Source organism: Taurulus bubalis (assembly GCF_910589615.1).
Source record: "Taurulus bubalis genome assembly, chromosome: 14".
Classification (NCBI taxonomy): domain Eukaryota; kingdom Metazoa; phylum Chordata; class Actinopteri; order Perciformes; family Cottidae; genus Taurulus; species Taurulus bubalis.
In genome coordinates this window covers 6,680,025-6,707,981 of record NC_136602.1, presented here as the reverse complement: position 1 = coordinate 6,707,981, position 27,957 = coordinate 6,680,025, and the positions used below count along the sequence as shown (strand labels likewise).

The following is a 27,957-nucleotide window of genomic DNA, read 5'->3' as shown; positions in this document are numbered from 1 at the left end:
AATGAAGGTTTTTCAAACTGAATATTGATGAATTTGAGTGATGCAATTAATTGTGACATGCTTTAACCCTCCAACCAAGTCTTAACCCTAACAGCACTTTGACGAATGCCGTCACAGCAGCGCACACACACACACACACACACACACACACACACACACACACACACACACACACACACACACACACACACACACACAGAAAGGAAGGAGGTAATTTCTCCTGCAGCTCGGTGGATTTCCTCTGTTCTTCACTTCCACAGGATAAACATGAAGACTGACAGAGTAAAGGAGTTTATTATAAGAGAGGTGAAACGTCATTGTTGCCTCATTCACACTCAAATCATTTTTTTTTTCAAATGTTTAAATGCTTCAATTAATTTGCAGATGTATTGATAGAAAATATAATCAGCATACATTATGATAGATTAAGCTACCCAGCAGTATATATAGAGTCATTAGAGTTCGCCCCACCTTTAGCAGCGGCAACATTAAGTGACAGGATTATAGATGATATATAAAATGTAGTGAAGATAGAGAAGAAGAAGCCTGTTGAGAGAGAAGGGAGAGGGGGAGCAGAGGAAACAGGAGGCGTGGCCTCCCCCCCCCCCCCCCCCCAGCCGTTTAAAAGCAGCTGGTGGTCGTGTGAGCGTCCACTCAGTGATGTGGAGGGGAGCAGACATGACGGCAGTGAGAGGACTGGTGCTGGTACTGGGCTTACTGGTGAGCGCTCACTGTGAGGTGAGAGCACGAGACCCTGAGGTGGAGGAGGATGAGGAGGATCTGGGAGCAAGAGGAGGAGGAGGAGCAGTGTCTCCCGACCACCTCGAGAGGCTTCACCCCGGGGCGACAGAGACCCCTCCTCCAGGGGAGAGAGGGAACCACCCAGCCCGAACCGGGTGAGTCCAAAGCACCGCTTATTCATATGTTTTCTCTGCTCTCTGCCATTTTACCTTCTAAGAAAGTTCCATTGGACGTAGAAAGTCAAGTCAGTTAATCCATATGTTGATGGAAATGCATCTGTCACTCTTTCAATAATGGAACATTTGCTGATTTTCATTGTTGTACGGCCAGAGCTTTTGGGTTGTCAAAAGATCAAAGGTCAAGGTTACTGTGACCTCACATGTCCATCCCATTCTCGTGCACGTGATATCGCAGCAATGCCTTGAGATTACACAAATGTCTCATAGGATAAAATGATGAAATGATGAAATGTTGTATAGACACACATGTAAACTGCAACTTGACTGGTTGGCGGAGGCATACAACCACTAGGTGTGTCATAACAAGGATCAACATCAGGCACGAGAGTCTTCTAAACACATCCTTTGTATTTCTTTAACCATTCACCTAAAGAACCAAACAGACCTGCTTCATTGCACGATCCAAATCTTTGTCAATTTGCCATTTTTAGCGCGCAGGTTGTTGTTGTTTCACGTAGCGTTGGGGGGAGGATGCTTTTGTGGCAGGCGGAGTCTACATCCTGTGAGTCAGACTGTATCACAGTAAACTGAATATGTGTTTGGGTTTTGGTCCACTTGAAAGAAAATAATCAGCTGATGAAGAAGATTAAAAGAAGTCATATATTCTGTTTTAATGATACTGCTCTGGTTTTTGGAAAACACCTACAAATCCCTATTTTCACCAATTACAACATTGAACATGTGCAATTCTGGCTTATGACAACTTATTTTGGCAAACCAGTCCATCCTTCCTGTCAGTAATAACGACATTATGCACACGTTATTAGCTGAGATGATGGGAGTGGAACAATGTAACAAAGTACTGTGGTACGTACACTCAGAGAGATCTATTGCACCTTTTACTACAGCTTTAGTTACTGCTAGTTACAGTAAACTTACAGAAGACATTTCTCCTCTAAACTTCTCACATGGTTTCATTTAAATACATGTTCAAATGAACATTCAAAGGCTTGAGTCTGGAAACTAAACACAGATTTTAGTATCAGAACTTATGTTCTTCTTTTTTCCTCTCTCATCAATCATCTCGTGACCCTTCAGGTCTATCTGGTGACCCTCTGGAGGGGCCTGACCCATAGGTTGGGAACCACTGTCTAACCACTAAACTTTCTGACTGTATATTTAAACTAGCTGGTGTTGTTTGTGATGGTGTTATGTCCTGTATATTTCCTTTTTAGTTGGTAATGTAGTTTGTGATCTGATGTTTGAAGCTGAAGCAGTAATCATGACGGCCAACATTCATGTTTCCACTTCCTGGTCAGGAGCTCAGCATCTTAACTAAACCTGTTTTATGTTTAATGGGATTTTGGAACATAGCTGATTCATTTAGTTGTTTAGTTGGGAAAGAGATGAAATAGACCAACATAATCCCATGTTTCAGATATTAAAACAATAGTGACACACTCACCTCTCCAGACATCACACACACACATGTTTCCTCTATACTTGTGGTCACTATAGTCATTGGACATAATACATTCTATAACTCTAATCTCAATGGTGGAAGAACTACTCAGATCTTTTATTGAAAAAAAGAAAGAAGATACCAAAGTTGAGAAATACTCTCTTACAAGTACAATTAGACTTTAGTATTATGACCTTTCAAAGTACCAACATTAAAAGTACTCATGGTGTAGAATGGCCCACTTCAGAATAATATATTATGTATTTTATTTTATTATAAATGTTAGTTCATCACTTTAGTGTTGCAGGTTGAGCTCATTTTATGACTTTATATAGTGCTGGGTAGTTTATTACATAATAATCATCATCATGTATTAATCTGAATCTGCAAAGTAACTAACACGTTTGACTAAATGTAGTGCAGTAAAAAGTACAGTTTTTCCTTCTGAAATGTTGTGGAGATGAAGTATAAAGGACTTCAGCACTCTGAAGATCTAGTCAATTCAAGTTTAAAGGTACTTTACTTAAGTACAGTACTTTCATAAATGTACTGAGATACCTTCACTTTCCAATCTGATTCTGATTCTCTCATGTTTACCCTAAATCCACTTTCTGAAAATATCAAAGGCTACAACTATAATTGGTCCAAACAAAGATAGAACTACACACACACACACACACACACACACACGCACACACACACACACACACACACACACACACACACACACACACACACACACACACACACACACACACACACACACACTCCCATTGCATACAGAAGTGTGAAGCAGGGAGCGCTCAAATGTTTTGACTGCCAGCATGCTTATAATAGGCTGGTACCACCCAGGCTGCTGCTGACACACACACACACACACACACACATACACACACACATTCATTTTTTTATTTTATGAGTCTCAGACAGACTCTAGGTGTCCTGTATGTGTTTGTCCTCCAGGTATTAGACCGAGCCGCTCCTAACAGGTTTCACACTGAGCAGAAAACGATCTCTAACTGCAGTTTATTATTTCATGAGTAAAAATACAACCTGTAGCTGCAGGGCTGTATGGATGCCAGTCTGTCTGCCCACCACTTCAGTCCAGACTGAAACATACTTTGTCCAATAACTCACAGTTAAAGTCTTCCGCACCTTTAGTAACCCTGTCAGAAATAATCACCTTTTTTACTTTTCTTTATGGACGTGAAATAGGCTTCTGGTCATAAAATTCACCAACTTAGTAACACTTACAACTTGTCACAATCTAATCTGTTTAGATAGTTTCAAGTCAGGAATTTTGTGTGAATGTACACCACTCAGTTCCCCTCTGATATTGACAATGCCCTCCATGTTTAGCACATTTCATACCTGTGCAAGGGCAGAAGGGAGTCAAGGATCATTAATCAAGACTTTCTTTTTTCCGTGTGCTGCTCGTTGTTTACAGTCCGATTATCAACTTCAGATGCGAGACTGGACTTGAGAACCGGCTTGTTTAACAAGCAGCCAGTTTACGAGGTAGTTTGAAACCAATAAAACGCTAAATCATCGTCAGACGATACGGTAAAGGATCTGAATACTTCTTCCACTGGATCTTACACCTATACTTCGGCTTGTTCTGATGTTGGTGATTCCTTCTTCACCACATAGTCCAAAGGCAACAGTTGGATCTACTCAAAGCAGCGTCGTTATGTTTGCATCTTTAATTGATGGCGGGATAATGTTGCTTCAGAGGAACCAACTCGCCCTGCATGCTTAAAAGAAATACTTACTAACTAAATGACACTAAAAGGATGAGCTGAATGTTGCTACCAATGACATCCCATTATGTCCAATCTAATGAAGAAATACAGTTTTAATGGGACCTTTACCTACTTTTTGTGCTTGATTTATGGATATTTTTGGATATTTTTACACTTTTGTAATACTCTGGGGCAAGATGTTGGAGAGATGGCTGAAGAGTTAAAGTGTACGTAAAGATGAGCATTAAGAAGAAAATATTTCAATTTGACTGATTAGGGAGCTGATCTGCTGCATTTTTGGGGGGATATTTGCTGATATTTGCTAGTTTTAGGAACAACCTTTAGAAATGGGTTTCTGAGACCAAATAGGAGGATTAAATGTCTCGAGCGCGTCCACACGGGCCTCCGCCATTATTCTGACCCACATCCATGCATTAGACTGCAGGACTCTTCCGCAGATTCGCTGATAAAATGATCCCTGATCCCTGAGGGCTCTTAGCAAAACAACCCTCCATTAGCTCAAAGATCTCCCCCCCACCACACCACCACACTTTAAACAGCTGCTTTAATGACATCGTTCACAAACGGAGCTCTTTGTGCTGTTTGGCTGTAATGGAGAGCAGCTTTCCACGTTTGCAGTTTAGAGGGGGGGGTATGCATACTTCAGAGGTCAGACGTCAACAGGTAGTTAAGTGCTGATGAAGTGGACCTGGAAAAGTTTGTTGTTTAACTGAAAGGAGAGAAAATCTGAGGCTTGGAGGAATTTATAGAAGTATTCCGGTGCGTGTTTTTTTTTTTTTTTTTACATGTTTTAGCCAAGCGACGGCTTTGGTATTTTGTAGAACATGTTATGTCTAATCTTCTTTTAACGTCTAATATATTTGAGATATTTCAATATTTCACGTACCAGCCCGGTGACTATAGTGGAATAAAAATTGCTACAAAACGTGGTGCATTAAATCTCTCCTTCAGGTTAGTGTTCATTATGCATTGTCCATGTTCAAATAAAGAAGCAAAACATAATTTGATTAACAATGCTGATAATTTTCCACATCATTATTGGAGCTTTTAGATTAATTTCCGTCTTTCCTTTTAGCCGTTTGTTTCACTTCATTGTTCTGAAATCATCTTGAAACTTGCTGCAGAGAAAAAGAGAGAGAAATACATGCTTTTATTTTGAAGTAAAGTCTTCCTGTCCGGCGTGGTGGCCTTCAGGCCGAAGAGGAACATCAGCTCTTCAGTCTTGCTGTTGTGACCTTCAACCTAGTCGGCTGCTTGAATTGCTGCTGATTTTCTAATCGAAGGCCTTGCTGGAATCCTTTCAAAGTAAAAGTTCATCCAACTTGAACTGAAGAGGAAGACGAAGATGCTCAGTGAGTGATTCAGATCAAAGAAAGTTAAAGCTGCAGATAGTGTGATCATGAAGGCGTCATTTACTGCTCATTCAGCCGTTATCAGGAGACACACAGCTGGCAGATGAAAGGACGACACTCAGCGTCCGAAGAAAAGTGGGAGAAAAAAAACAGGATTTAAAGGCAGTGTTGTTATCAGACTGATGATCATGCAGGTGGATACATTCTGCTGAGACGGGGAATTTAATCATGACCAACAGTGAGAGGAGGTATTTATCTCTGGAGGATTTCGTAGGCCACATGACGAGAGTCTCTGTTCCACGACCGGATGTTTATGGATGAGAAGTGTCAATGGGATTTTGTTTGAGGGTTTCTTACTTCTCTCTCTAGCCACAAGGGAGCAGATGGAGGCTGAAGCTTCCCGACCAACACCAAAATATTCCCTTCAGGGCCTCAAATGTTGCAAAAATATAAACAAGTAAACATGGCGAGACACATGTTGCACCACACAACTGTCTTCCGTTGTTTTTGCTGTCATTGTTGTGGTTTGTTCAGAGTCTGCGACACATGGAGTCCAGCTGGTGTCGCAAATTATGGAAAAACTAATGTGTGCTCTTGCATAGACATGTTTTTATTTTTGTATTTTGTGCAAATCATTTCTACATTTACATGTTTGCACTTTAATATGTTTTAAATTCCCCGTGACACCTTTTGAACCCAACCGAACCATAATAAAGAGAACGAGGCCTTAAAGATTGCATTATCAGTATGGAAGAAGAAAAAAGGAACAACAGCCGAGTCAAACACTGGTCAAGAGATAAATATCCACATGTCACATTTCCATTGAACTCGCTGCAGATGTTCCTGCTCTCCAGATGGTGAACCCTTTACATTTTAATGACCCCATGACCTTTTCCTATCAAGCCACCCTGAGGACAAACACTACTAAGAATAGATAACGTGCTGATATCTGAATGAAACCTGCGGGTCACTCGTCAATGCAGATCCCTCCAGTCTTCTGTTCTATCTCCGGTCCTCGGGGTCTTCTGGTGTCATCATTCAGAGTCGAGCTCGCCTACAAACATCGTTCACATCTGAACCTGAACTCTGAAACCTGCAGCCGAAACCTCACAGCTTGTTTGTGTCCGTCTCTCTCAGGATGAGTCGGGGTCTCGCTCTGAAAGGGATCTTTTTATCGAATGCTCACAAAAACACAGCTAAAAGGTGACAGTTTGCAGCTGCGCTCCTGTGACGCTTTGAGGTTCAGCCCCAAATAAAGAAGAGGTGTCTTCTGTGATGTTAGACACGAGGGACGGCACCAAATTAAATTAGATGACTGTTTGTGTTGGAAAGGTTCCATCTCTTCAGTCTGACACGCTCAACACAAACCAGCAGTTATTTCCTGGTTCATTTAGCACGACGACAATAGAAACGGCTGCAAAGAGACTAAACCTGCAACCTTCAGTCTGAGGGTCTTGCTCTCAGGGTTGGAATTTCCTAAAAAGCCTTGTTTGAGAAATTTAGGGGCAGCTCTCAAATATCTACATTTGTGGTGCGACTGTTTTGTTTCTGTATACATTCATAAATTACAAAATAATAGTCAAGCACTTGTCAACCATGCGTGTTTATTTGTGCGTCACAATTTCTAATCATTTTGTGTCTAATAATTCCCGCTTACCACTTACCTTCCACTGAACAATATTGTTTCTGTTTCTTTCTTGGACCAGACAACATTTTCTCTATATAAATTCAAATGCATTGATAGTATGCCTTTGCACAAAAGAAGTGCACTATAATGGGTGTGTGTGCGCATGTGTATAGCACCCTCCCACCCTGACCCTCCCCAAAAAGGGCTCCTCCTAAAACCACGGTGTAATTCGAACACTGCTCGCTCCTGAAGACAGAAGGAGTCTGTCGTCTCATAAATCTGTCCATAGCTGCAGGATATTTGGAGTGACAATCAGCAGCTATTTATTGATGTGATTTGATATTTGAGTTTAAAGTTATTGGCATTCATTCATCACCAGTAGTTTAAATGTCTTAACATTTGTTTTCATTGTATAAATGCCCCCCCTCTCCCCTCTTTAAAAGTGTGCCCCAGTCTAATTGTGCTTTTACAAACGGGGAGTCGCAGGCTAAACGAGGACAGATATATTAGATAATAACATCTGAGATTTAAGCTGCATCATGTGAACAAGCAAAGAAACAAGAAAGAGAGAGGCTTCAGTTGATGTGAGTTCAGTCTGACATGAAAAATGTAACTCAAAGATTAAGATTAAAGATTTATACTCTGATGTCGTTCCAGCCCCCTCACATCTACATTTCCACTCAGCCTGTTGATGTCTTGAAACTCACCTGTGGATTCAAAGTAGTCTGGACCGTGAACCCTGTTTACGGCCTTTTAATTATACCCTGTATAAATATGTATCTACTGCACACTGGTCACAGGTCAAAGGTTAGGGTGGATGGAGGATGCAGTGCAAATGTGAGGTACTTGTACTTCACTTGAGTATTTAAATGTTCTGCTACTTTATACTCCCCTACATCTCATAAATATTGTACTTTTTACTGAACTACATGTATCTGACAGCTATGGAGAGTGCAGATCTCTGTCAGATGTGTGTGTCCCTCTCCTCCCAAACAAAGAAGAAGAGTTGAATCTCACGGTCGTGGTCAGAGGCATTGTTATGCTCATGCAGGCCACACTGTCTGCCTGTGGGTCGCGGAACCTCATGCTTTTTATTCCGGCGTCCATGTTAACAGGTTAGAGCTGCCACACCGCCTGCGTGAGCCAGATCTTTTCTGTCTATTTTTGCTGTGAACCAGAACCGTCACATGGAAAAAACAATAGGCGAGACTCTAGATGTGTCGCAGTTGAGATTGCAGAAAAGCAAGAGGTTCATCGACGCACGCGCTCTGCTCAGGTGGGCGGCGTGGCCCGGCAGTAAGAGAGCATGTATACATTGTAGTATTACTACTTTTATTGAATTAAGAGATCTGAATGCGTTTTCCCCCACTGGTGCAGGAGAAGTTGCCAGATATCAGACAGAACAAAGGTGTGGGCCCAGGCAACAGCAGAAGCATTAGAATATATGTTTTGTATGAAATGACAACGTGAGAAGTGTCTCTGGTAGTTAAATTAATCAATAATTGGCGTACAGACAAACACCAAAAATACATAAAACAGTATTTCAAAGTGTGTATTTTTGTCTGTGTGTGTTATAGCAGCTCGGGATATTTCCTGGCCCCCGCCATGTGTGTGTCTTCGGTGATGTCATAGCTCTCCACAGGAAATGACATGGGGCTTTTCCGAGTCAGAAGGTTTTGTTCCGATGTAGAAACAATGGATTTACAATTAGATCCCTGTGTAATAGCTGCTATCTGGTACTCACGTGGTTCAGGGCGAGTTCAGAGCAGCAGATATCATTTTGAGCAGACACAATGCTCCAGCTGGGGACTGAGGTCACATATTTTATGCCTCGCAACTTTGGTAAAGGAACATTTAACACTTCAGCATTTCAATGAACAAACACTTACCCAAAAGGCAACAGGTCACAACAAAATTTAAAATACGATATTATATAATAATAATAATAATATAATGGCCTTTAATTAAAGTAACAGGACATAGCTAGTCAGGACATAGCTAGTCATTCATCATCCCCTCTGAGTGTTTTTTTATGTCGCTTTATGATTTTTTTATGCAGTTGTTTTGTTCCCTTGTTTTTGTTTGTTTGTTTATTTTATTTATTTGTTTGTTTGTCTTCGATTGCATTTGTTCTTTTTATTTATTTGATTTCGATGTATTCATTGCTTTTATGGTATGGTCCTTTTTTGTTTACTTCTATTGAAGTTATGTATAACTATACTTTGCTTCTCTGTAGAGCACTTTGTAAAACTTTGTTTTCAAAAGGTGCTATATAAATAAAGCTATTATTATTATTATTATTATTATCCAGCAGGACATGACATATTTGCACAGAGACACTGCTGAGGGGTTACGCTGTGTATTTCTGTCATTTATTTACAGTATTTAGCAAATAAAGGCATCAGTTTTCTTGAGTAAGCTTTTTCTCCCCATTTTCTAACTCTGTATTAAGACTTTGTTGTTTGTCGGTGGGGAAAAAAACACTTGAACCAAAGCTTTTATGGTTTAATAACCTCCAAACAGATTATTGGGAGACTTTATCCTGCAGTATACTGATAATATGTGGAGAACAAATAAACTTGGTCTAGCTTCCCCAGTCCACCACAACATAAAAAAATAAAAATGCTCCGTGGTCAACCCACTCAGATAGATGAGGAGGTCCCGGGAGGACAACTAAGCTCTTTTGGAACATTAATGGTTTCATGTTTATCCAAATCAAATGACACAAATGTGTACACACGCTGGTTCAAGAAGCATTTTTTTTTGTACAGGAACAGAAAAGAGGGATGTTGATCTATAAATGAAAAATGTGTTTGTTTACTGAATGAATGTGTTTGTATAAAGAGTCTCTTCCAGAAAAAGGAGTGATTGTGAAACATGAAAGTGGAGCTGTTGGTGACACTGTCAACCAGAGTGAAGCAGACAGGAAGTGATGAGACAAACAGCTCTGCATTAACATTACAACAATACAGTAAACACACATCCACACCATGCAGAACAGATCAGACGGAGGGTGTATGAGGAAAAAGACGACACAAACAGAAGCCTTGGAATACATGAAAGCCAAGTAAACAACTTTAAATAGTCTTACATGAAATAAAATCAATCTTTGAATGTTCTACAACCGTATGATGATTACGAGACAACAGTCCCATGGATCAAAACATGTCCTAAATTAGAATAAAAACCTGTCTTTTCATCTCTTTGTGAACATTTTGTGTCCCTCTTTTATTATTTGGCATCTCTTTGTAATAGTTTTGTGTCTCTTTGTAGTTATTTTGCATCTCTGTAGTCGTTTGGTATCTCTGTAGTTATTTAGCGTCTCTTTGTAGTAATTGTGTATCTCTTTGTAGTCGTTTGGTATCGCTGTAGTCATTTGGCATCTCTTTGTAGTTGTTTGGCATCCCTTTTAAGTCGTTTTGCGTCTCTTTGTAGTCATTTGGTATCTCTTTGTAGTCATTTGGTATCTCTTTGTAGTCATTTTGCATGACTTTGTAGTCGTTTGGTATCTATTTGTTGTCGTTTGGTATCTCTTTGTAGTCGTTTTGCATCTCTATAGTTATTTTGCATGACTTTGTAGTCGTTTGGTATCTCTTTGTAGTCGTTTGGTATCTCTTTATAGTCGTTTTGTGTCTCTTTGTAGTCATTTTGCATCACTTAGTTGTTTTGCGTCTCTTTATAGTCGTTTTGTGTTTCTTTGAAGTCGTGTGCCCCAGGATTTGCCAACGCTGACGAGCCCTCTTGTTTGGTGGCAATGTTTTCCCAGAGTGAATGAGTTTTTAAGGGGTAAATGTATCTTTTGTGATTATGTTGAATGTTATAAACCCATGAAGGAAAAACCCCTCTTGGTTCTTCTCCGTGACTTCATGGCGTGTTTCTGTACAACAACACACACACACACACACACACACACACACACACACACACACACACACACACACACACACAGAGGTGGTCTGTGGTCTGTGGTGACCCTAAACACACCTTATCTCACGTCTGTAACCCTATGACCTCATCACACACACACATGTTGATAGTCGGCTTTATTCGCCACAGCTGCTCATTGAGTCTGATTGAAACCACACTGTGTGTGTGTGTGTGTGTGAATTAATTATATTTAAATGGAACCTCTTGTCATTAAGGTTCATGTTCAGACCTCAAAGTGCATCGAGCTAAATGCGCCAAATGTGGATTCATCCGCTGTTGAAAGTATTCCCCAAGGCACTATTTCCTCTTGTGTGTTCCAACATTATTGTATTGTGAAAGAAATAGTTTGGTATTAAAAAAAATATACTCTGTCGGTTCAGTAAATGTGAGGCTACAGCCAGCAACGGGTTAGCTTAGCATAAAGACTGGAAATAGGGGGAAACAGCTAGCCGGGCTCTGTCCAAATTTAACAAAGTACATTATTTCCCCAACTTAAATGCTGGAGGTCTGTGAGAAGAGGACACCATGTTTGACCCCTGACCCCAAACAGGAAGGAGGCAACAACAAACTGCAAACAAGCAAATTCTCCCTCCGAATGTATAGTCAGCATCCTGACTCTGACTCTTGTGCAGGAACTGGTGTGCGTTCGTGCAGCGGCGTGTGGTTACCATGGCGGTGGCGTGCGGAACGGAGAAGTACACCATCAAGTCTCAGAGTCCATGTCCGAGTGGGACGCCCGACTGTCAGCTGATCATGTGAGTACACAAAGATGAGTGTCAGTGGGGAAGTGAGGAAGTAGTAGAGGAAAAGTCCTGAAGGGGGTCACCCGAGTCATCCTATTACAGTAATGTACAGGCAGAGTGGTATAAGGTTATTATCAGATTTCGAGAGTATTTTGGTGTGGGTGTGTGTGTGTGTGTGTGTGTGTGTGTGTGTGTGTGTGTGTGTGTGTGTGTGTGTGTGTGTTTGCCAGCAGCTAAGAAGTATTCAGATGCTTCACTTCAGTAAAAGTACTTCTACCACACCATAAATATATTCTGTTACAAGTAAAAGTCCTCCATTGAAAATGTTACTTCAGTAAAAGTATGTAATTATAATCGGTAAAATGTTGTTAAAGTATTAGAAGTAGAAGATATAGTCCCATGTGACCGTTGTATACATATACATTATATAATCAGATTAATATTACTAATGCATTTAGTCTCCATTAATTGATTGATTGTTTGGTTTGTAAAAATAGTGAACATATTGAGAAATTGCCAAAAGCCCAAAGTGTTCCTCACATCCTGGGCAACGAAACAAACAGATGAGTTTATAATTACAGGTTTGATAGTAATGTATTATTTGCATGAGACTAAATTAAAGTTCTTTATTTGCCATACGCACAACCTCTACAGAGAAGCGGTCGGTGGCAGGATCAATGCAAAATGCATAAACAGAAAAAGTAAAAATGAGAATTCAAGACATAAAGAAAAACAGAGAATATTAAATGGACGCGTCCCACAGTGCTGTTAAATTATTTTTCATGTTTTGCTTTGTGAAATAAAAACACGAAATCACAACATGAGCAGTGAAACGATTTTATCACCGTTAAGCAAAGATGCCAAACGTACCAAACAACAGGATACAGCCTTGTTCCTGTTCCTCAGTTGGCTATAACACGTCCCTCCTTTCGTTGAAATTCATATTATTATTATAATGATTCTTAGTAAAATCCTGTTTTTTTACAATCCAGTGGACTGAGGAATTAGACCTGAAGCCTTTCTATGAAGACGATCAAATCCTCATTCAGAAATCTTCTTCTCAGTTAAGAGGAATCTGTTCAGATACATAACCTCTCAGATATCATTCATGGATAACTACAACTAATTTCACTGTTAATATGTAGTTTATCTCAAGTGCATTTACCTAAGTACAAATTCAAGGTGATTGTACTTTGAGCATTTCCATGTTATGCTACTTTATACTTCTACTCCTCTACATCTCAGAGATACATATACAGTATAGTTTTGAATACAAAGGTACTTTCACTGTGTGGGTACTTTTACTGAAGCAAATTATCTGAATATTTCTTCCATCGCTGATTATCCATAAGTTGTAATGTGGGGAAGAAATAATAAAGCTAATGTACAAGATAATAATACAGTGTGCCTGCATTAAAACTGACTGGAACAGTTAATACAACGACCAAACTAAGAGACATTTCCTGAAACCTGATCCACAGTCACAACATTTCATTAAAAAACTTAAATGACATTTTCCACATTTTCTCGTGTCCACTTTAGCTGAAGGATCAGATGGACATGACGCAAAGTTTTTGCAAACTATTTGCACTTAGGGAACCCCGCTGAAAGCCCCTTAGATGATTCATCCACACTGTCAAACAGATTCCAGTTCCTGGAAAGTTTCAGGGGTTTAAATTTCTTTCCCGACAGCAGCAGCAGAGCGCTGATCTGAGATCAGATCTCTGTCCTCTTGTTCCAGCTGCTTTCCGTCTCATCAATGTTGTGATTTGATACATTCAATTTCAGGTGTTGTTCAGTTTCAAATGTGAGTTTTGGCTTCAGCGTATTTCTCTCTCTCTCTTTCTCTTTCTCTCTGTGTGTGTGTGTGTGTGTGTAGGTACAAGCTGTCCACCCGGCCGGTCTACAGGCAGAAGCAGCAGATCTTCACCGCTCTGCTGTGGCGCTGCTGTCCGGGACACGGAGGACACAACTGTGAGGACGCAGGTGGGTCAGCAGGAGCATCGCTTTGTTGTTACCTGTGAAGGAAGAAGTTCTCAGATCAGATCTGGTACTTCAGTAAAAGCAGGAATACCACGGTCTAGGAAGTACTCTGTTATTGGTGAACGTCCCGAATCAGCATTCACGCAATAAATACAGATAATTGTGTGGGAAAAGATCCAAAGTCTGGTTTCAGTGTGTTTCTGAATAGAAACTCGACCTCTCGTTCTCCCTGTTCTAATTTTCTCTGCAGGAGTCTATTTTTTTTTGCAAAAACAGCTCAACTTTGGTATCGCTCAGGAATTTAATTCAGTCCAGATTTTGGATGTCTTTGTGTGGGAAACTGCAGTGTTTAACTGTTATCTAAAGAAGGACGTCCTCTCTTCTATTCTCAGCCTTTTGTTTGTACTGAAACTCAAAGTTTATCAATGAAAATACAAAAGTCGTTATCCATAAACGTGTGTGTATATGTGTATGTTTCCAGTGTGTTTAAAGCTTGTTGTGTTTGACTCTGGCAGATGCACAGCTGGATTCTGGAAGCTCAGCATCTCTGATTGAAGGATCTGACGTGAGAACGGAGCTCCTCGCTCGAGGTACGATGACACCGCTCACCTTCCACGTGTCCGAGTTTCAGCTTTTTCCATCTGAGACCTTGTTAAAATCAAATTTTCCTTTGTTTTTCTCTGCATCCGTGCATGGGAACACACACACACACACCCTTAGTTAGCAGTGTCAGAGCAGTCTGACTCATTCCTCTTGAACAAAGTGAGGAAGCTGTGAAACAGTAGAGTGGTGTTAACCTCCTCCTCCATCCTCAGCCTGTAACACACAGTGACTCACTCACACTCACACACACTGGAAGAGTGGGCGAGTGCACCAATACTGTTAAACACTGTACACTACAGCGAGGTCAGAGGTCACCGCAGCTTGACAGTGAATGAATGTTACTGTGACCTGATGAAGTAAAGGAAGCGAGAGCGGACAGGAGGTTTGTTTGTTTTAACTTCAGCCCAGCCCAGCCGGGTGGGGGTTAGATGACTGCTCGGTGCTCACGATCCTGCTGATGGACGTTTCAGATGCTGGGGAGTGGATGATGAACAGTGTTTGTGTATGTTGACCCTTATTTTTTTTGTCAGATGTCTGAGATGGCCGCTATATTGAATGTCGTTTCATGCTTTTAGATTGGAGATGGAAGTTTATTTTGAAAAGACCGTGTGCATTTAACGAGCGGAATTTGACACGCGTTGTCGGCTTTTGTAGGAAAATGCACAAAAATATCATAAGATCTATGTCAAGATCTATATCACTCAGCCGCTGACACGCGGGGCAGACAGTTTGGTGAGTTCAAGTTTATTTTGGCAAGATTGTATGACGTGTCTTAAACGATGACTTGGAGTTTATTGCCTGCATTCATCGGTTTCTGTTTTTGAGTTTTAGGATGCCTTACAGCCCATCAGTGCCTGGATTGTGAGTTGTATTCACACAATACCGCAGTTGTCGTCACCTGATGGAGATCTGCATTCTACTGAGTGCACCTTTATAGTTACACCTTGTTAGAAGCATGTTTGTGCACTTGAAACGCTGAAACAGGAACTTTTTCCGATATAAATCTGCACACATTTTGATGCTAAACTTCTGATTTCTTCTCTTCTTATTGAACTGTTGCTCCAGAGGATCTTTGTCTCTTTGAGCACTTTCATTTGTCAGTCTGGTTGAACCATTGTGCAGCGTTTTGTCCTCCATGTACAAAATAACATGACATATTTGTACCATGAGTGGCACTGAGAACTCTGAGAATCAAAACAGTATTCTTTTGGAAAGAATTCAGACTAAAATAGACCTTTGGCCTTTAGAGGCTTGATTTAACAAAGAAAGACAAACAAAGAGGCGGTTTCACACACACACACACACACACACACACACACACACACCTCCAATGGTACAGTCCGCTCCCACCACGCCTCCGATTGAACCGACTTCCTGCAAGCTGAAGTCAACGTAATTAAATTATCAACAGACCTGCGGCCCAACAGAAACGGACTGGACACAATAACAGGAACACCTTAAAATACAAACACCTCAGAGCTGAGTCATCACATTCAACTTTACAACCTGTTCACACAATGGATGTGTTTCTGTTATTGTGTCCACCCAGTGTACGTCGAGAGAGTACAGAAAGGTACTGCTGAAGTTTGCAGTCAAAACATTTAAATAACTTTACATGTTGAGTCAAAATGTGTTTTTGTGGCTAAAATTGAAGATAAGAAAGAACATTAATTTGTGAACATATTTGATGACTCTGCAGGACTTCCTCCTCTTTTTGTTTCATCTCCAGTGTTGCAGAGGCAGCGTGGGGTATTTCTGCCCTGCATGTGGACTGCAGGTCACTCCTGTGGAGCTCCTTGTTCCTGCTGTCGCTCTGACTGAAAGTTTGAACAATGAACTCAGAAATCCCCAAATACATCAGCCTGTTTCCCATCAGCCCCTTCTGTCTCACTCTCTAGACGTCTGCCTGACTTCCTGTTGATCTCACTCTCAGTTCATTTCGGTTAAACAAGATTTTACTGTTATCAAAAAACATGAATAATAAATTCAGTAAGTATTACAAGAAGTAAGCCGCTATCAATGCTAAATTTCATTGAATTAGTCTTGTGGGAAACATCCACTGCTGCCTCTGAACTCTTGTGTTCATTATATTTTTATGATAACTTGTTTATAATTGCTTGTATTTACTTGTATTCATGTTCAGGGTGTGATCAACATTCCACTTCATTATCCAGACCCTTATCCTAATCGGGGTCGCAGGGGGTGCTGGAGCCGATCCCAGCTGACATTGGGTGAAGGCAGAGTTATCGCAGGGCACATATAGAGACAGACAACCATTCACACCTACGGGCATCCGTCTCTAATTAACCTCAGCTGCAAGGCTTTGGAATGTGGGAGGAAGCAGGAGAACGAGCAAACTCCACACAGACCATCCGGGATCGGGGATCGAACCCTTGCCCCTCTTGCTGGGAGGTGGCAGTGCTAGCCACGACACCACCGTGCAGCCCGATTGAGCTTTTATTACTGCCAGACCACATTTATGTGTCAATATTTAGTGTTTCTAATTTGTAACGAAACTTAAGCTGTCAGATAAATGTAGTAAAACCGTACAATATTTCCCTTTTGAGATGTAGTGGAGCAGAAGTAGAATGTTCCTTTCTTCACGTATCTATCCACCTGTGTGTGTTTTCAGGATTCCAGCTCCAGCTCCAGCAGCAGCAGCTCCAGCAGCAGCAGCAGCTCCAGCAGCAGCAGCTCCAGCAGCAGCAGCTCCAGCAGCAGCGCGCCGACCCGAACAGCGAACAGAACGACCACCAGGCGCTGTATGACACCGGCTACCAGGACAACCAGTACAACACCACAGACCTGGTCCCGGACCCAGACCACCACCACAACCCCAACCCCCATCCCACTCCTCATCATACCAAGGACACATATGACGATCACCCCCACCAGCCCATCCAGCCCATCTTGCCCCAGCCCCACCAGCCCCACCAGCCCCATCAGCCCCACCAGCCTCATCAGCCTCATCAGCCCCACCAGCCCCATCAGCCCCATCACCCCATCATGCCCCAGCAGCCCCACCAGCCCCATCAGCCCCAGCAGCCCCATCAGCACCACGGGCAGCAGAAATACAATCTTACTGGTGAGTTTTGATCAAATATGACTCTAAAGCTGTGACCTGTAGCATCTTTTATGCAACGCTTTTCCTGCTTTGACCAATCAAAATGGCTGCTGGAGAAATCTTCTCGCTGTTGATTTTTGGTGATCAGTCAAAGGAACATGATGTTAAAAGTGAATATTTTGGATCGCATGAGAGTATGATCGGCTGTCAGAGGAATATCTGCCTGTTCAGGTGTTGAGGTGTCAGCAGTATTTTTACATGATGACATCTTATGTTTTTACAGATGTTTCCTTTGGATAATGTCAATAATTTTAATGTTTTCGTAATATTGTTGCGGTCGAGACTGTTTTACAAACCAAACAATCATTCGATTAATGGAGAAAATAATCAGCAAAATTCATCCAAAATGAAAATAATCATTGGTTAATAGTTCAAAATGAGATCTACGTCAACCAACTACACATAATGATCCAACTACTGTTATTAATGTGTGTGTGTGTGTGTGTGTGTGTGTGTGTGTGTGTGTGTGTGTGTGTGTGTGTGTGTGTGTGTGTGTGTGTGTGCGTGCGTGCGTGTTTGTGTGTGTGAAGGCAGTTGGAGTTGATAGTAATCCTCATGTCTCATTCATATCCTATGAGGGATTTATAACGCTGAGCTTCATTCCTCTGCAAATGACACCTCCGATAACCCCCCCCCCTCCCACACACACACACAGACACACACACACACACACACACACACACACACACACACACACACACACACACACATGCACACACTTCCTCCACAGGAAATCCTCCCTTTCTTCTGTCTCCTATACATTGTGTGTGTGTGGACTAAAAAGATGACACTATTTTACACCTCCTGTGTCATCAGACCAGCATGTGCATTACATCACACACACACACACACACACACACACACACACACACACACACACACACACACACACACACACACACACAAACTTCCTCCGTCCTGTGTGGAGCTTGTTTGGGGATGGGCTTCGCTCTCAGGTTCCCACAGTGCTCAGTTCTCTCTGACCTTTGACCTCCCACCGGCCAGCATTACATCATCCTTAAAGGAGTATTCTGCTGCGCCATCAAATCCTACCTCAGTTTTTTAGATTGATATCCTTCCTTCCCGGCAGTTCGGAAAACCCTGCATGTATGTTTATAGGAGGATGATAATGTACTTAAATGTGTGTGTTGAAATATTAAGTTTGCAGAATTACCTGTTAGCAGCTCATGTTTATGATGCACCCATGGATGTACAGACAACCATCACTGGATTACTTTGATACTGAAGAAAGCCTAAAAACATTATGATTCTCAAGCAGGTTCTGCGACTCTAAGAAGAAAACAAATCTATGATTTCTAGGCAGATTCATGGATGTTTATTCACCATGCATAATGCAGACTTTTCAACAAATTGTAATAAAAGCAGAAGTCAATTTTAAACATTAGGCAGGTGATAAATGCAGAAGTTTCCGTTCTCTTCAGTTTCCTCGTGCTCAGTCAGCGGCTGTGTTGTCTCTGTTTCCCCACATGCCTCATTAAAGTATCGCCTTACCTTTTTAATTGTGACATTTACAACAAAACGTCAGAAGAAGAAAACAGAACCACAGTTTGTTTTGTCCGGACAGGAAGTCGACTCGTCTCCGGGTCCGTAAATCACACAATCATTAGATAGAAACACTGCCAGCTGACCGGGGTGTGTTGGATTTCAACCTCCAAACGCCCCCACAGCCTCCACTCTAAGCTGGAGGTGACCTGGAACTTCCTGTCGCAGCGTGGTCTCACTGTACTGTGACCTTTGACCTCTCAGGACCCTGCAGCATGCGGTTGAGTTGGGTCTGTTGTAAAGAAAACAGGTTGTGATGAAAGCGTGTGTGTGTGTTTAAGGTGGTTGTGTCTGGACTGTGTCTCCAGAGGACAGCAATGGAGTGACCCGAGGCAAACACACACTCGTGTTTGTATTTCTATACATGTGGGGACCCTCATTGCCATGATGCATTCCTGACCCCTCCTCACCCTAAACTGAACCTAAAGCTCAAACGGCCCTTTGAAGAAGTGAAATGTAAATATAAATTCCTAATTTGATAAGAACATTCTCATCTCAAGAAGTGTGGGATTGTGTCACGCTAGCTGTGTTAGTTAAAAAAATGTTTTTCTTTTGTCAGTAAAATCATTACAGAAGTTATTGGAAGACACTTTTCATATACATATATACATATATATATATATACATATACATAGTATGTCTAGACCATGCTCTATATATATACATACTGAGACTCAACATTTGCCAATGAGTGACAGTGGCAAGAAAAAAATGGTAGAAACGTCGGCTCTGGGTGGGCGGCCATCTGCTTCGACTGCTTGAATCAGACTCTGTCAGCAGAAGTTACATGTGTGCTGGAGTCTACTGGTCTGACTTCATCTTTTTTTAGGCGTAATAGATTGGCACCAGTGTCAGGGCCTTAAGGAAGATGTCGCACGGTGGGTCATGTTATGATGCTAGCATGATGCTGAAGCTATATCGGGGCCTTGTGAAAGACGTGTGGCATCTCCCTTTTTTGGTGAAAGCTTGCTGGAGACTGTTTTAGGATCTTTTGTGAGCAGTAGGACTTCTGGGATTCAGCTGAAACCATGAAGACTGAATTTCTTCGCTCTCTTCTGAGCGAGAAGCGGACAACTTTGGTTCTCTACTCTGGTATATTCGCTCCATAATATACTGTATTTAATATATTCCTTTCCTTTAACCCATTATCAGTTGAATGCCGTTAGTAAAAGTATCAAGTATAAAATGGAAATACTCAAGTTGAGTTCAAGTATGTCAAATATATATATACTCAAGAACAGTACTGAGTAAATGTACTTGGTTACATTCCACCACTGCCTTTAAACAGTTTTAACTGGCATATATTACATTGTGTTTTTTGTCCCCCTGATGCAGGAAAACTATTGGGACAAAAGGAAACTATTTAAACTTGTTTTGTCATACCGTGACATTACTTTTTATTCACTTTGGTCACAATTATTGTCTGCTGGTGGTTGTAAAAACAGTGATACCTGAATAGTAATATCTATCAGCAAGCTGAAGGCCATGAAAGCTTAAAAGGATTTCATGCAAGAAACAGTAAATGTGATAGAAATCTGGTGGAAAGACCGCTGGGAGGAGATTAATGGGGCTCTGGATTCAAACATCATCAGGATACAGATAAATAGCAGGAAATGTAAGCACAGTTGGGTTTGTTTCAAACTCCAGAAATAACAACAACACTCAGGATCAAATGGATCCACGCAGCCCCGAGGCGGCTCAGGCCTCCGATGAATGAGGTCCAGCTGGAGGACCGGCAGCGTCCCGCGGTCAGTGTGTGTTCTGGCTTCACTCTGTCGGCCTCTTCTGAACCAACAGAAACAAACCGTGAAAACTCATCTTATCTCCGAACATGTCCCCTAGCTGGAAACTCGGCTTGTGTCATTTTTGACTCAATCTCCGACAGCTCTTCTGTGTGACACCATCAGTGTTTTTGGAGGCTTCGGAGCCGTTTTTAGGTGTTTTTGTTTTTCCTGCTGGAGCGTTTTCCAGGCGGATGGTTTTACTGTGTTTATATTCCAGTTTGGAAAGAAAAACTGGTTCCATTTTAGAGCGAAGCCAACCAGCTATATGTCCCCAGAGAGCCATGTATAACCATGTGTGTGTGTGTGTGTGTGTGTGTGTGTGTGTGTGTGTGTGTGTGTGTGTGTTCTCGCTTGTTAAGATTAGCTTTGTGTTTTTGTGAGTGTGGGTGGGTGCAAGAAAAGCATTTTTTATTTTAGCTTTTCTAAAAATGCTGAAGTCTGGTTCATATTTTCCCAGAGGAAAATGAATCCTAACATTATGAGCTGCTGTTCACTATATTGTGACACCAAGAAGTTAAACGATAAAATAGCATGCTACCATGCTAACTGTATCCTTGATTCTGGTGACAGTATTGATTCCTCTAAATATTAAAATATTGTAAATTTGGCATTGTTGTGATTCAATATTTTAGTTTGATCATTCTATATATTTGTTATTTGACTTTTTTGAGTCAGTACGACACTATTTTGGTGCCTGGGGATATGAGAAGCGGTTATTAGTTATTATCAATATCTATATGTAATATATATGATCAGTGCAATACATATATTTTCTGATACTATTAGCATTTATAGCAATGTTTTTTGTATTCTTAATTTTTTTTTTTTTTACCTTAAGTTTATTGTAATTTGTGTGTAAAGAGGCAAAATAAGCTTTTCATTGTACAGAGTAACTGTCTGTTATCTGTGCATATGACAATACAAATATCTTGAATCTTAAATCTTTAATCAGTGGATAGCTTTTGGTGAGAAGCTTAGAATGAAAACAATGTCTGCAATTTGTAAATTATGTTTTCAGTGGATGAGGTGGATGCTGACCTCCCATACCCAGAACCCCCTATCGCCCTCCCCGTCCCCCACATGATGGCCCTGGTCATGTCCCAGCTGCAGCCGCTCCTGCAGGGCTTCAACCGCTCACTGGAGCACCTTAGCCGGCAGGTAGGGGACCTGTCCCGGGACGTGGCCCAGCTGAAGAGCAGCCAGCGGGAGGTGGAGATGCAGTCCGGGCCCCCGGCCAGCCCCGAGTTCGACGAGGCAGCGGAGGAGCGCCTGGACGCCAAACTGGATGAGGCGTTTCAGCATGTCAGGGAGGTCCAGAGGCAGATGGAGCACCAGCGAACAGACATGGAGAACAGGCTGCACTCCCAGCATGCAATGCTGCACTACAACCTCACCAGCTTCAAGATGGACATCGACATGAAGCTAAAACGCCACCAGAAGATGTTGCAGGTCGGTGGACAACAGGGACAGCTCTCTATTGAGGACCCTCCATTCACTAGCTATTTTCATTTTGTATTTATTGATCTCTGTCGTTTTTTTAAAGCAATTCATTTTTTGTTTACTTTAATTTTAAATCCAGAAAATGAAACCAAATTAAAGATTTAAAAGGTCTTATCTTTCTTTGGTTCGCAGACAAGAAAACCTCAAAGTAATATTAGTTAAAAAAAAATTGTATTTTGAAAGAAACAAACTGGTATTTTAATGCCCATGAAGGTGTAATCAGCTGATTTTTTTTAAAATGTATCTTTATTTGATAAGGATAATTAAACACCATCACAGCCATGTAACTGCTGTCTCTGACCCCAGGTCAGCCTGCAGGCCATGAATACTACACTAACTGAGCTGAAGCTGGATCAGGACCAGGATCTGACCCCTGAGTATCAGCTGAAGGATCTGACCACTGAGGAACAGCTGGGGGATCTGACCCCTCCTCCCTCCCTGCTTACCCCCCATCCCCCGCTGCAGCCCTCATACACCTCCTCGGCGCTCTGGGAGGCCATCGAGCGACTGGACAACATGGTGGTCAACAACACAGTGAAGGTCGGTCAAACCAAAACACATTTATTCCCTCTGGATCTACGTTCCCCATATTTCTGTTCACAGTCACTGTCAGCCATGATCAATCAGCGCAGAGTCCTGTTGAACAGCGGCCCCTAAATTAAGTTAAATAAATCCTCATCATGTTGTTGTGCAGGTGGACGGCCTGATGGAGGACATGGATTTGACGTCGGTGGACGTCCAGCAGCTGAGGCAAGACTTTAACAAGCTGGAGAAGCACATCAACCAGACGGCCCGCACCAGTCAGGTCCAGTTCATGGAGACGGGGCTGGAGGTGGAGGCAGCGAGGGAGACGGTGTTGAGGCGGGTGGGCGAGCTGGCGGGGAACCTCAGCTGGCAGGGCGAGCGGCTGCTTGAGATGGACGTGGACGTGGACTATTTGTACGAAGCCTTCTACAAGCACAACTCCACCATGGACTGCGACTGCAAGGTGCTGAGGGCCGCCATTGCTCAACTGGAGAGGGGCGTGGCTAATGTGACGGAGCTGGCCAATGAGAACAGGTTAGCCCTGGACGAGGAGAGCGACGGGGTGGCGGGGCAGTGGAGCGAAGCGGGATACTGGGAGCCGGCAGTGGAGGCGCTCCAACATGGCCTCCAGCAGGTATGACAAATACATTATTTTGATAGTTTTTTACTAAAGAGACATATTTCTATACAATTACTATCAGCTTTATATTGAGTTTCAGGTCTTTATTTATAGTAAAGGAGCTAAGGCCCCTCAAAGTTGAGATCAGAACAGAGAACAACCTTAAAAATAAAAAAGAGATAGATAAAGATACAGATATGTTGGTCAAAAAACAACACTAGAATAATACGAATTGAAATGAAACATCATGCTTTCATTTCTCTCCCTCATCCTGCAGGTGAAGGGGTCTCTGGCCTCAGAGCACAACCGGACCAAGACTCTGGATCAAAGCCTGGCCCGGCTGAGCAGCTCGGTGACGGTCGCTGTGGCCGAGGTCTCCGGCCTGAAGGAGGCGGACAGGAAGCTGTTGGGGGAGATGCACCACCTGTCGGCCTCCTTCAAGTCTCTGCTGACGGACGGCATACGACACAGCGACGTGCTGGAGCTGCTGCTGGGGGGGGAGGAGGTGCTGGAGTTCATGGATTGGCCCGAAGAGGACCGGAAGGCCATGTCCATCCCATCTCTGCAGGAGCAGCTGAGGCACCTGCAGGAGCAACTGAGAGGACACGGCCTGAGCATCACCTCCCTGCCCGGCAACACAGGTAGGACGCACCCGGAGGAAGCTTTAGTTTGTACTTCAGCTATAAAACATACAAAGACTTTCATTTTGGTGGTACATTTACTCAAGTACAATTTAGGTACTTGTACTTTACATGAGTATTTCCACTGTATGCCACTTAACAAGTATATTTTGAATCTGCAGAGTAACTAAAGTTCTTAAATAGATGTAGCGGAGTAGAAGTATTTGTATTGATAAAGTTACCCAGCAGTATATACAATATTTAAAATGAGGTCCACCTTTATCAGCTGCAACATGACATTGATGAACACATGAATGTATCAATAGTTAAAATCTAATAATATTGTGTATATTTTATCCTAACTTGTACTTTTGTCTTTTGGTACTCTATGTATATTTAGGTCTCTAAAGACCCTTATTTATATCAACCTTTATTTATCCAGGTGAATCCCAATCAGGTGTGAAAGTGTTTTGGCACAAATTCAAAAGACATTTCCATCTTAAAAGAACTTCCACAAACACGACTACACCGAAAATGATGGATGACAAAATCCAGAGTGCGATATAAGCATATACTTATACAACAAATATGAATAAACAAAATAAATAAATACATGTATCTAAATACATGTATTCTCCTCAACCATATTGTAATATCCATTATGTGAGCATTGTGTTAAAATAGTCTGAACAGCTTTGTAGCAGCCTCTAGTGGCGGCTGGGAGAAACCCCCTTCACACGCTGACTGACCCACAGTCAGCTTTAGTCAGTGTTTTATACACTATATGATGCTTTGGATTATATTACTGCTGCATTAAAGGTTTAGTCTGTAACTATTATAAGAACATGTTTTGTCATAATTGCTCAAACTTTCACAGTATCCTGACAGAAGTGCTTGCAACAGATGATTGCTGATTCCTTTCAGAGTCTCTCACACATCTGTCTATCTCTGCTCGTGAAGCTTGTGAACTGCAATTTTAACAAATTTCTCCTTGGGGATGAATAAAGTATATATATATATATATATATATATATATATATATATATATATATATATATATATCAAATATCAAATATGATTCAAGATTTTGTCACTGCGTTGCCAATTTCTCTAATGATAAATAGGCACCGGCAGCCCATGTAGAAACCCAATAGAGCCGGGGGACATCTTATTCATGTTCCCATTGAGTGTTATAGAGCTGGGGAACATCTTATTCATGTTCCCATTAAGTGCTATAGAGCTGGGGAACATCTTATTCATGTTCCCATTAAGTGCTATAGAGCTGGGGAACATCTTATTCATGTTCCCATTGAGTGTTATAGAGCTGGGGAACATCTTATTCATGTTCCCATTAAGTGCTATAGAGCTGGGGAACATCTTATTCATGTTCCCATTAAGTGCTATAGAGCTGGGGAACATCTTATTCATGTTCCCATTAAGTGCTATAGAGCTGGGGAACATCTTATTCATGTTCCCATTAAGTGCTATAGAGCTGGGGAACATCTTATTCATGTTCCCATTAAGTGCTATAGAGCTGGGGAACATCTTATTCATGTTCCCATTAAGTGCTATAGAGCTGGGGAACATCTTATTCATGTTCCCATTGAGTGTTATAGAGCTGGGGAACATCTTATTCATGTTCCCATTGAGTGTTATAGAGCTGGGGAACCAGCCCGTTCTCATTTACAAGTTGTCAAAAACATAATGATTTTAAGCCAAACGACTTTTCCTAAACGGAAGGGGTGACGAGTTGGGAATGAAAATGTTTTGTTAATGTAATGTTTCCATTGTGTGTGTATAGGAATGATGTCCCTCTGAGATGTAGTGTACACGTATAAAGTTACATAAAAAAGAAATATTGAAGTATACAAAATACAAGTAACGTGAATTTGCACTGCAACTTGACAGCATTTAAGGAATAGTTTGCCTTTATTGGATACAGCAAAGAGGATGTTGTGATACACTGTCAGCATCTTAAACCTCGAGACCACCAACTCCAGCTCTCTTTTTAACACAGTGACTCATTTCTTTCTGCTTCTGCTGCCCAGCAGGTAAAGAGGAGATGCCATCTGCTGACCAGCCCTCCTCCTCCTCCTCCTCCTCCTCCTCCTCCTCTTCCTCCTCTTCCTCCTCCTCCTCCTCTTCCTCCTCCTCCCATCTTCTCTCTGACGACTGGCTCCCTGGAAGCATGAGGAGGAGCGGTGATGGAGTTCCAGCCCGCGAGCGCCAGCTGCTCCTCCACCCCGAGGGGAGGCGTCCGGAGCATGCAGGGGACGGCAGTGATCTGTGGAATCTGGAGAAAACCGTGGAGGAACTGAGGCTGAAGGTGGTCCGGCTGGAGGAGAAATCCTGCAACGCTTCAAGCGAGATGGAGGCTCCGCCCGCTGACGTGGAGGCCAAACTGCAGCTGGAGGTGATGAGGCTGAAGAGGGGTCTGGAGGAACACCTCAGGGTGTTCAAGAACGTCTTCAGTAACGCCGACGTGCTGGCGGGATCGGATGCCACGCTGGAGCTGGACAAACTGTGGCAGCTGGTGAAGAACAAAGACGGAAAGAAAGAGAAGAAGAGAGGAGGAGGACCAGGAAGAGGAGAAAACCATCGCAGCAGGAGGGAGACATCAGGTGAGTGGAGTCTCTAGGTTTTTGTGTCGTGAAATATATCTTAATTCACAAAAATGTCATGCTGTCTTTAAATGTAATACAAAGTCAGATTTTCTTTGTAAAAAAAAGCCATGAAATTGACATTTTATGATGTTTTACAAAACTTACTACTCCTATTATAGTATAGCATGCCATGAAAATGTACTAAAAGTTGCATTGAAAATTCATAGTATGTCATAAAAAAAATGCAAAAACAACAACCAACACAATACATACAACTAAAAAGAGTAAAAACATCCATAGAGGTAAACTTTTCAATAAAGAACAAATCTGCCAGTACGAGTAGGCTTGTTGTTCTTGCTTGTGGTTCATCAAGAGACACCTTTTACAGACTCCTGTTCCTCCTCTCCTCTCCAGGTGTTGCTCCGGTCCCGCCCAGCCTGTCAGGAGAGTCCCTGCTGCTTGTGGCCGGTTCCCCTTTGAGCATCTCGAACAGCGTCATCGCGTTTGAAGCGTCACTGAACCGGGGTCAGTCTTACTCCGACACCGGCACCTTCACGGCTCCGCTGAACGGGATCTACCTGTTCGTCCTCACCTTGGACCTGAGGCCCGGCCCCACCCACGTGGTCCTGAGGAGGGGGTCGGACGGGCCTCCGGTGTCTCTACACCGCCGGGAGGCGACAGTGGCTGGGCCGGTCACCGATGTGGGCCTCCTGCCGCTGAGGGAGGGGGAAGAGGTGAGGCTGGAACTGAAGGGAGCCGTTCGGACGGAGTCAGAGGACAATGTGTTCACCATACTGCTGCTGCACCGGACCAACTGATGGAGGAAAGACACTGATCAGAGACTCTGGGAGTTAAAACATATGCAAACATATTCCAGTTAGTGGAGGTTTATTCCAAAAGCGCCCTCAACCCTTAAACCACCACTCAGTTCTGATAAATCTGCAGGCTAAAATATTGATCTTCCAACTCGCTCCAATTGCCACTAAATTCAAGCGAAGCCTCAAACTGAAGCATGTGTTTCTTTGTGTTCAGTACAGAGCTGACAGGCAGTTATTTTGCTTAGCTTAGCATAAAGGCTAAAAGCAGGTAGAAAACAGATAGCCTGGCTGTGTCCTAAAGAAAACACATCAGCACCTCTGAAGCTCACTGATTAAAATGTTACATTTTGTTTGTTAAATGAGAACACAAACAGAAATGTAAAAAAACACAGATTGTACAAGAAATTGTTCCAGCACAAAA

At 42.2% G+C, this 27,957-nt stretch overlaps 1 protein-coding gene across 1 annotated transcript; it reads left to right on the top strand.

Moving 5' to 3' along the window:
• Positions 1–678: 678 nt before the first annotated feature.
• On the top strand, positions 679–27,957 carry mmrn2a (multimerin 2a; the record flags this gene model as incomplete). The annotated part of the gene is made up of 13 exons (XM_079229460.1): positions 679–896; positions 11,684–11,806; positions 13,674–13,780; positions 14,293–14,367; positions 15,930–15,943; positions 17,162–17,465; positions 21,870–22,300; positions 22,658–22,891; positions 23,046–23,510; positions 23,773–24,136; positions 26,167–26,222; positions 26,256–26,736; positions 27,133–27,957. 13 exons carry the CDS (start codon positions 679–681, stop codon positions 27,534–27,536), a joined length of 3,276 nt encoding a protein of 1,091 aa, XP_079085586.1. The 3' UTR covers positions 27,537–27,957.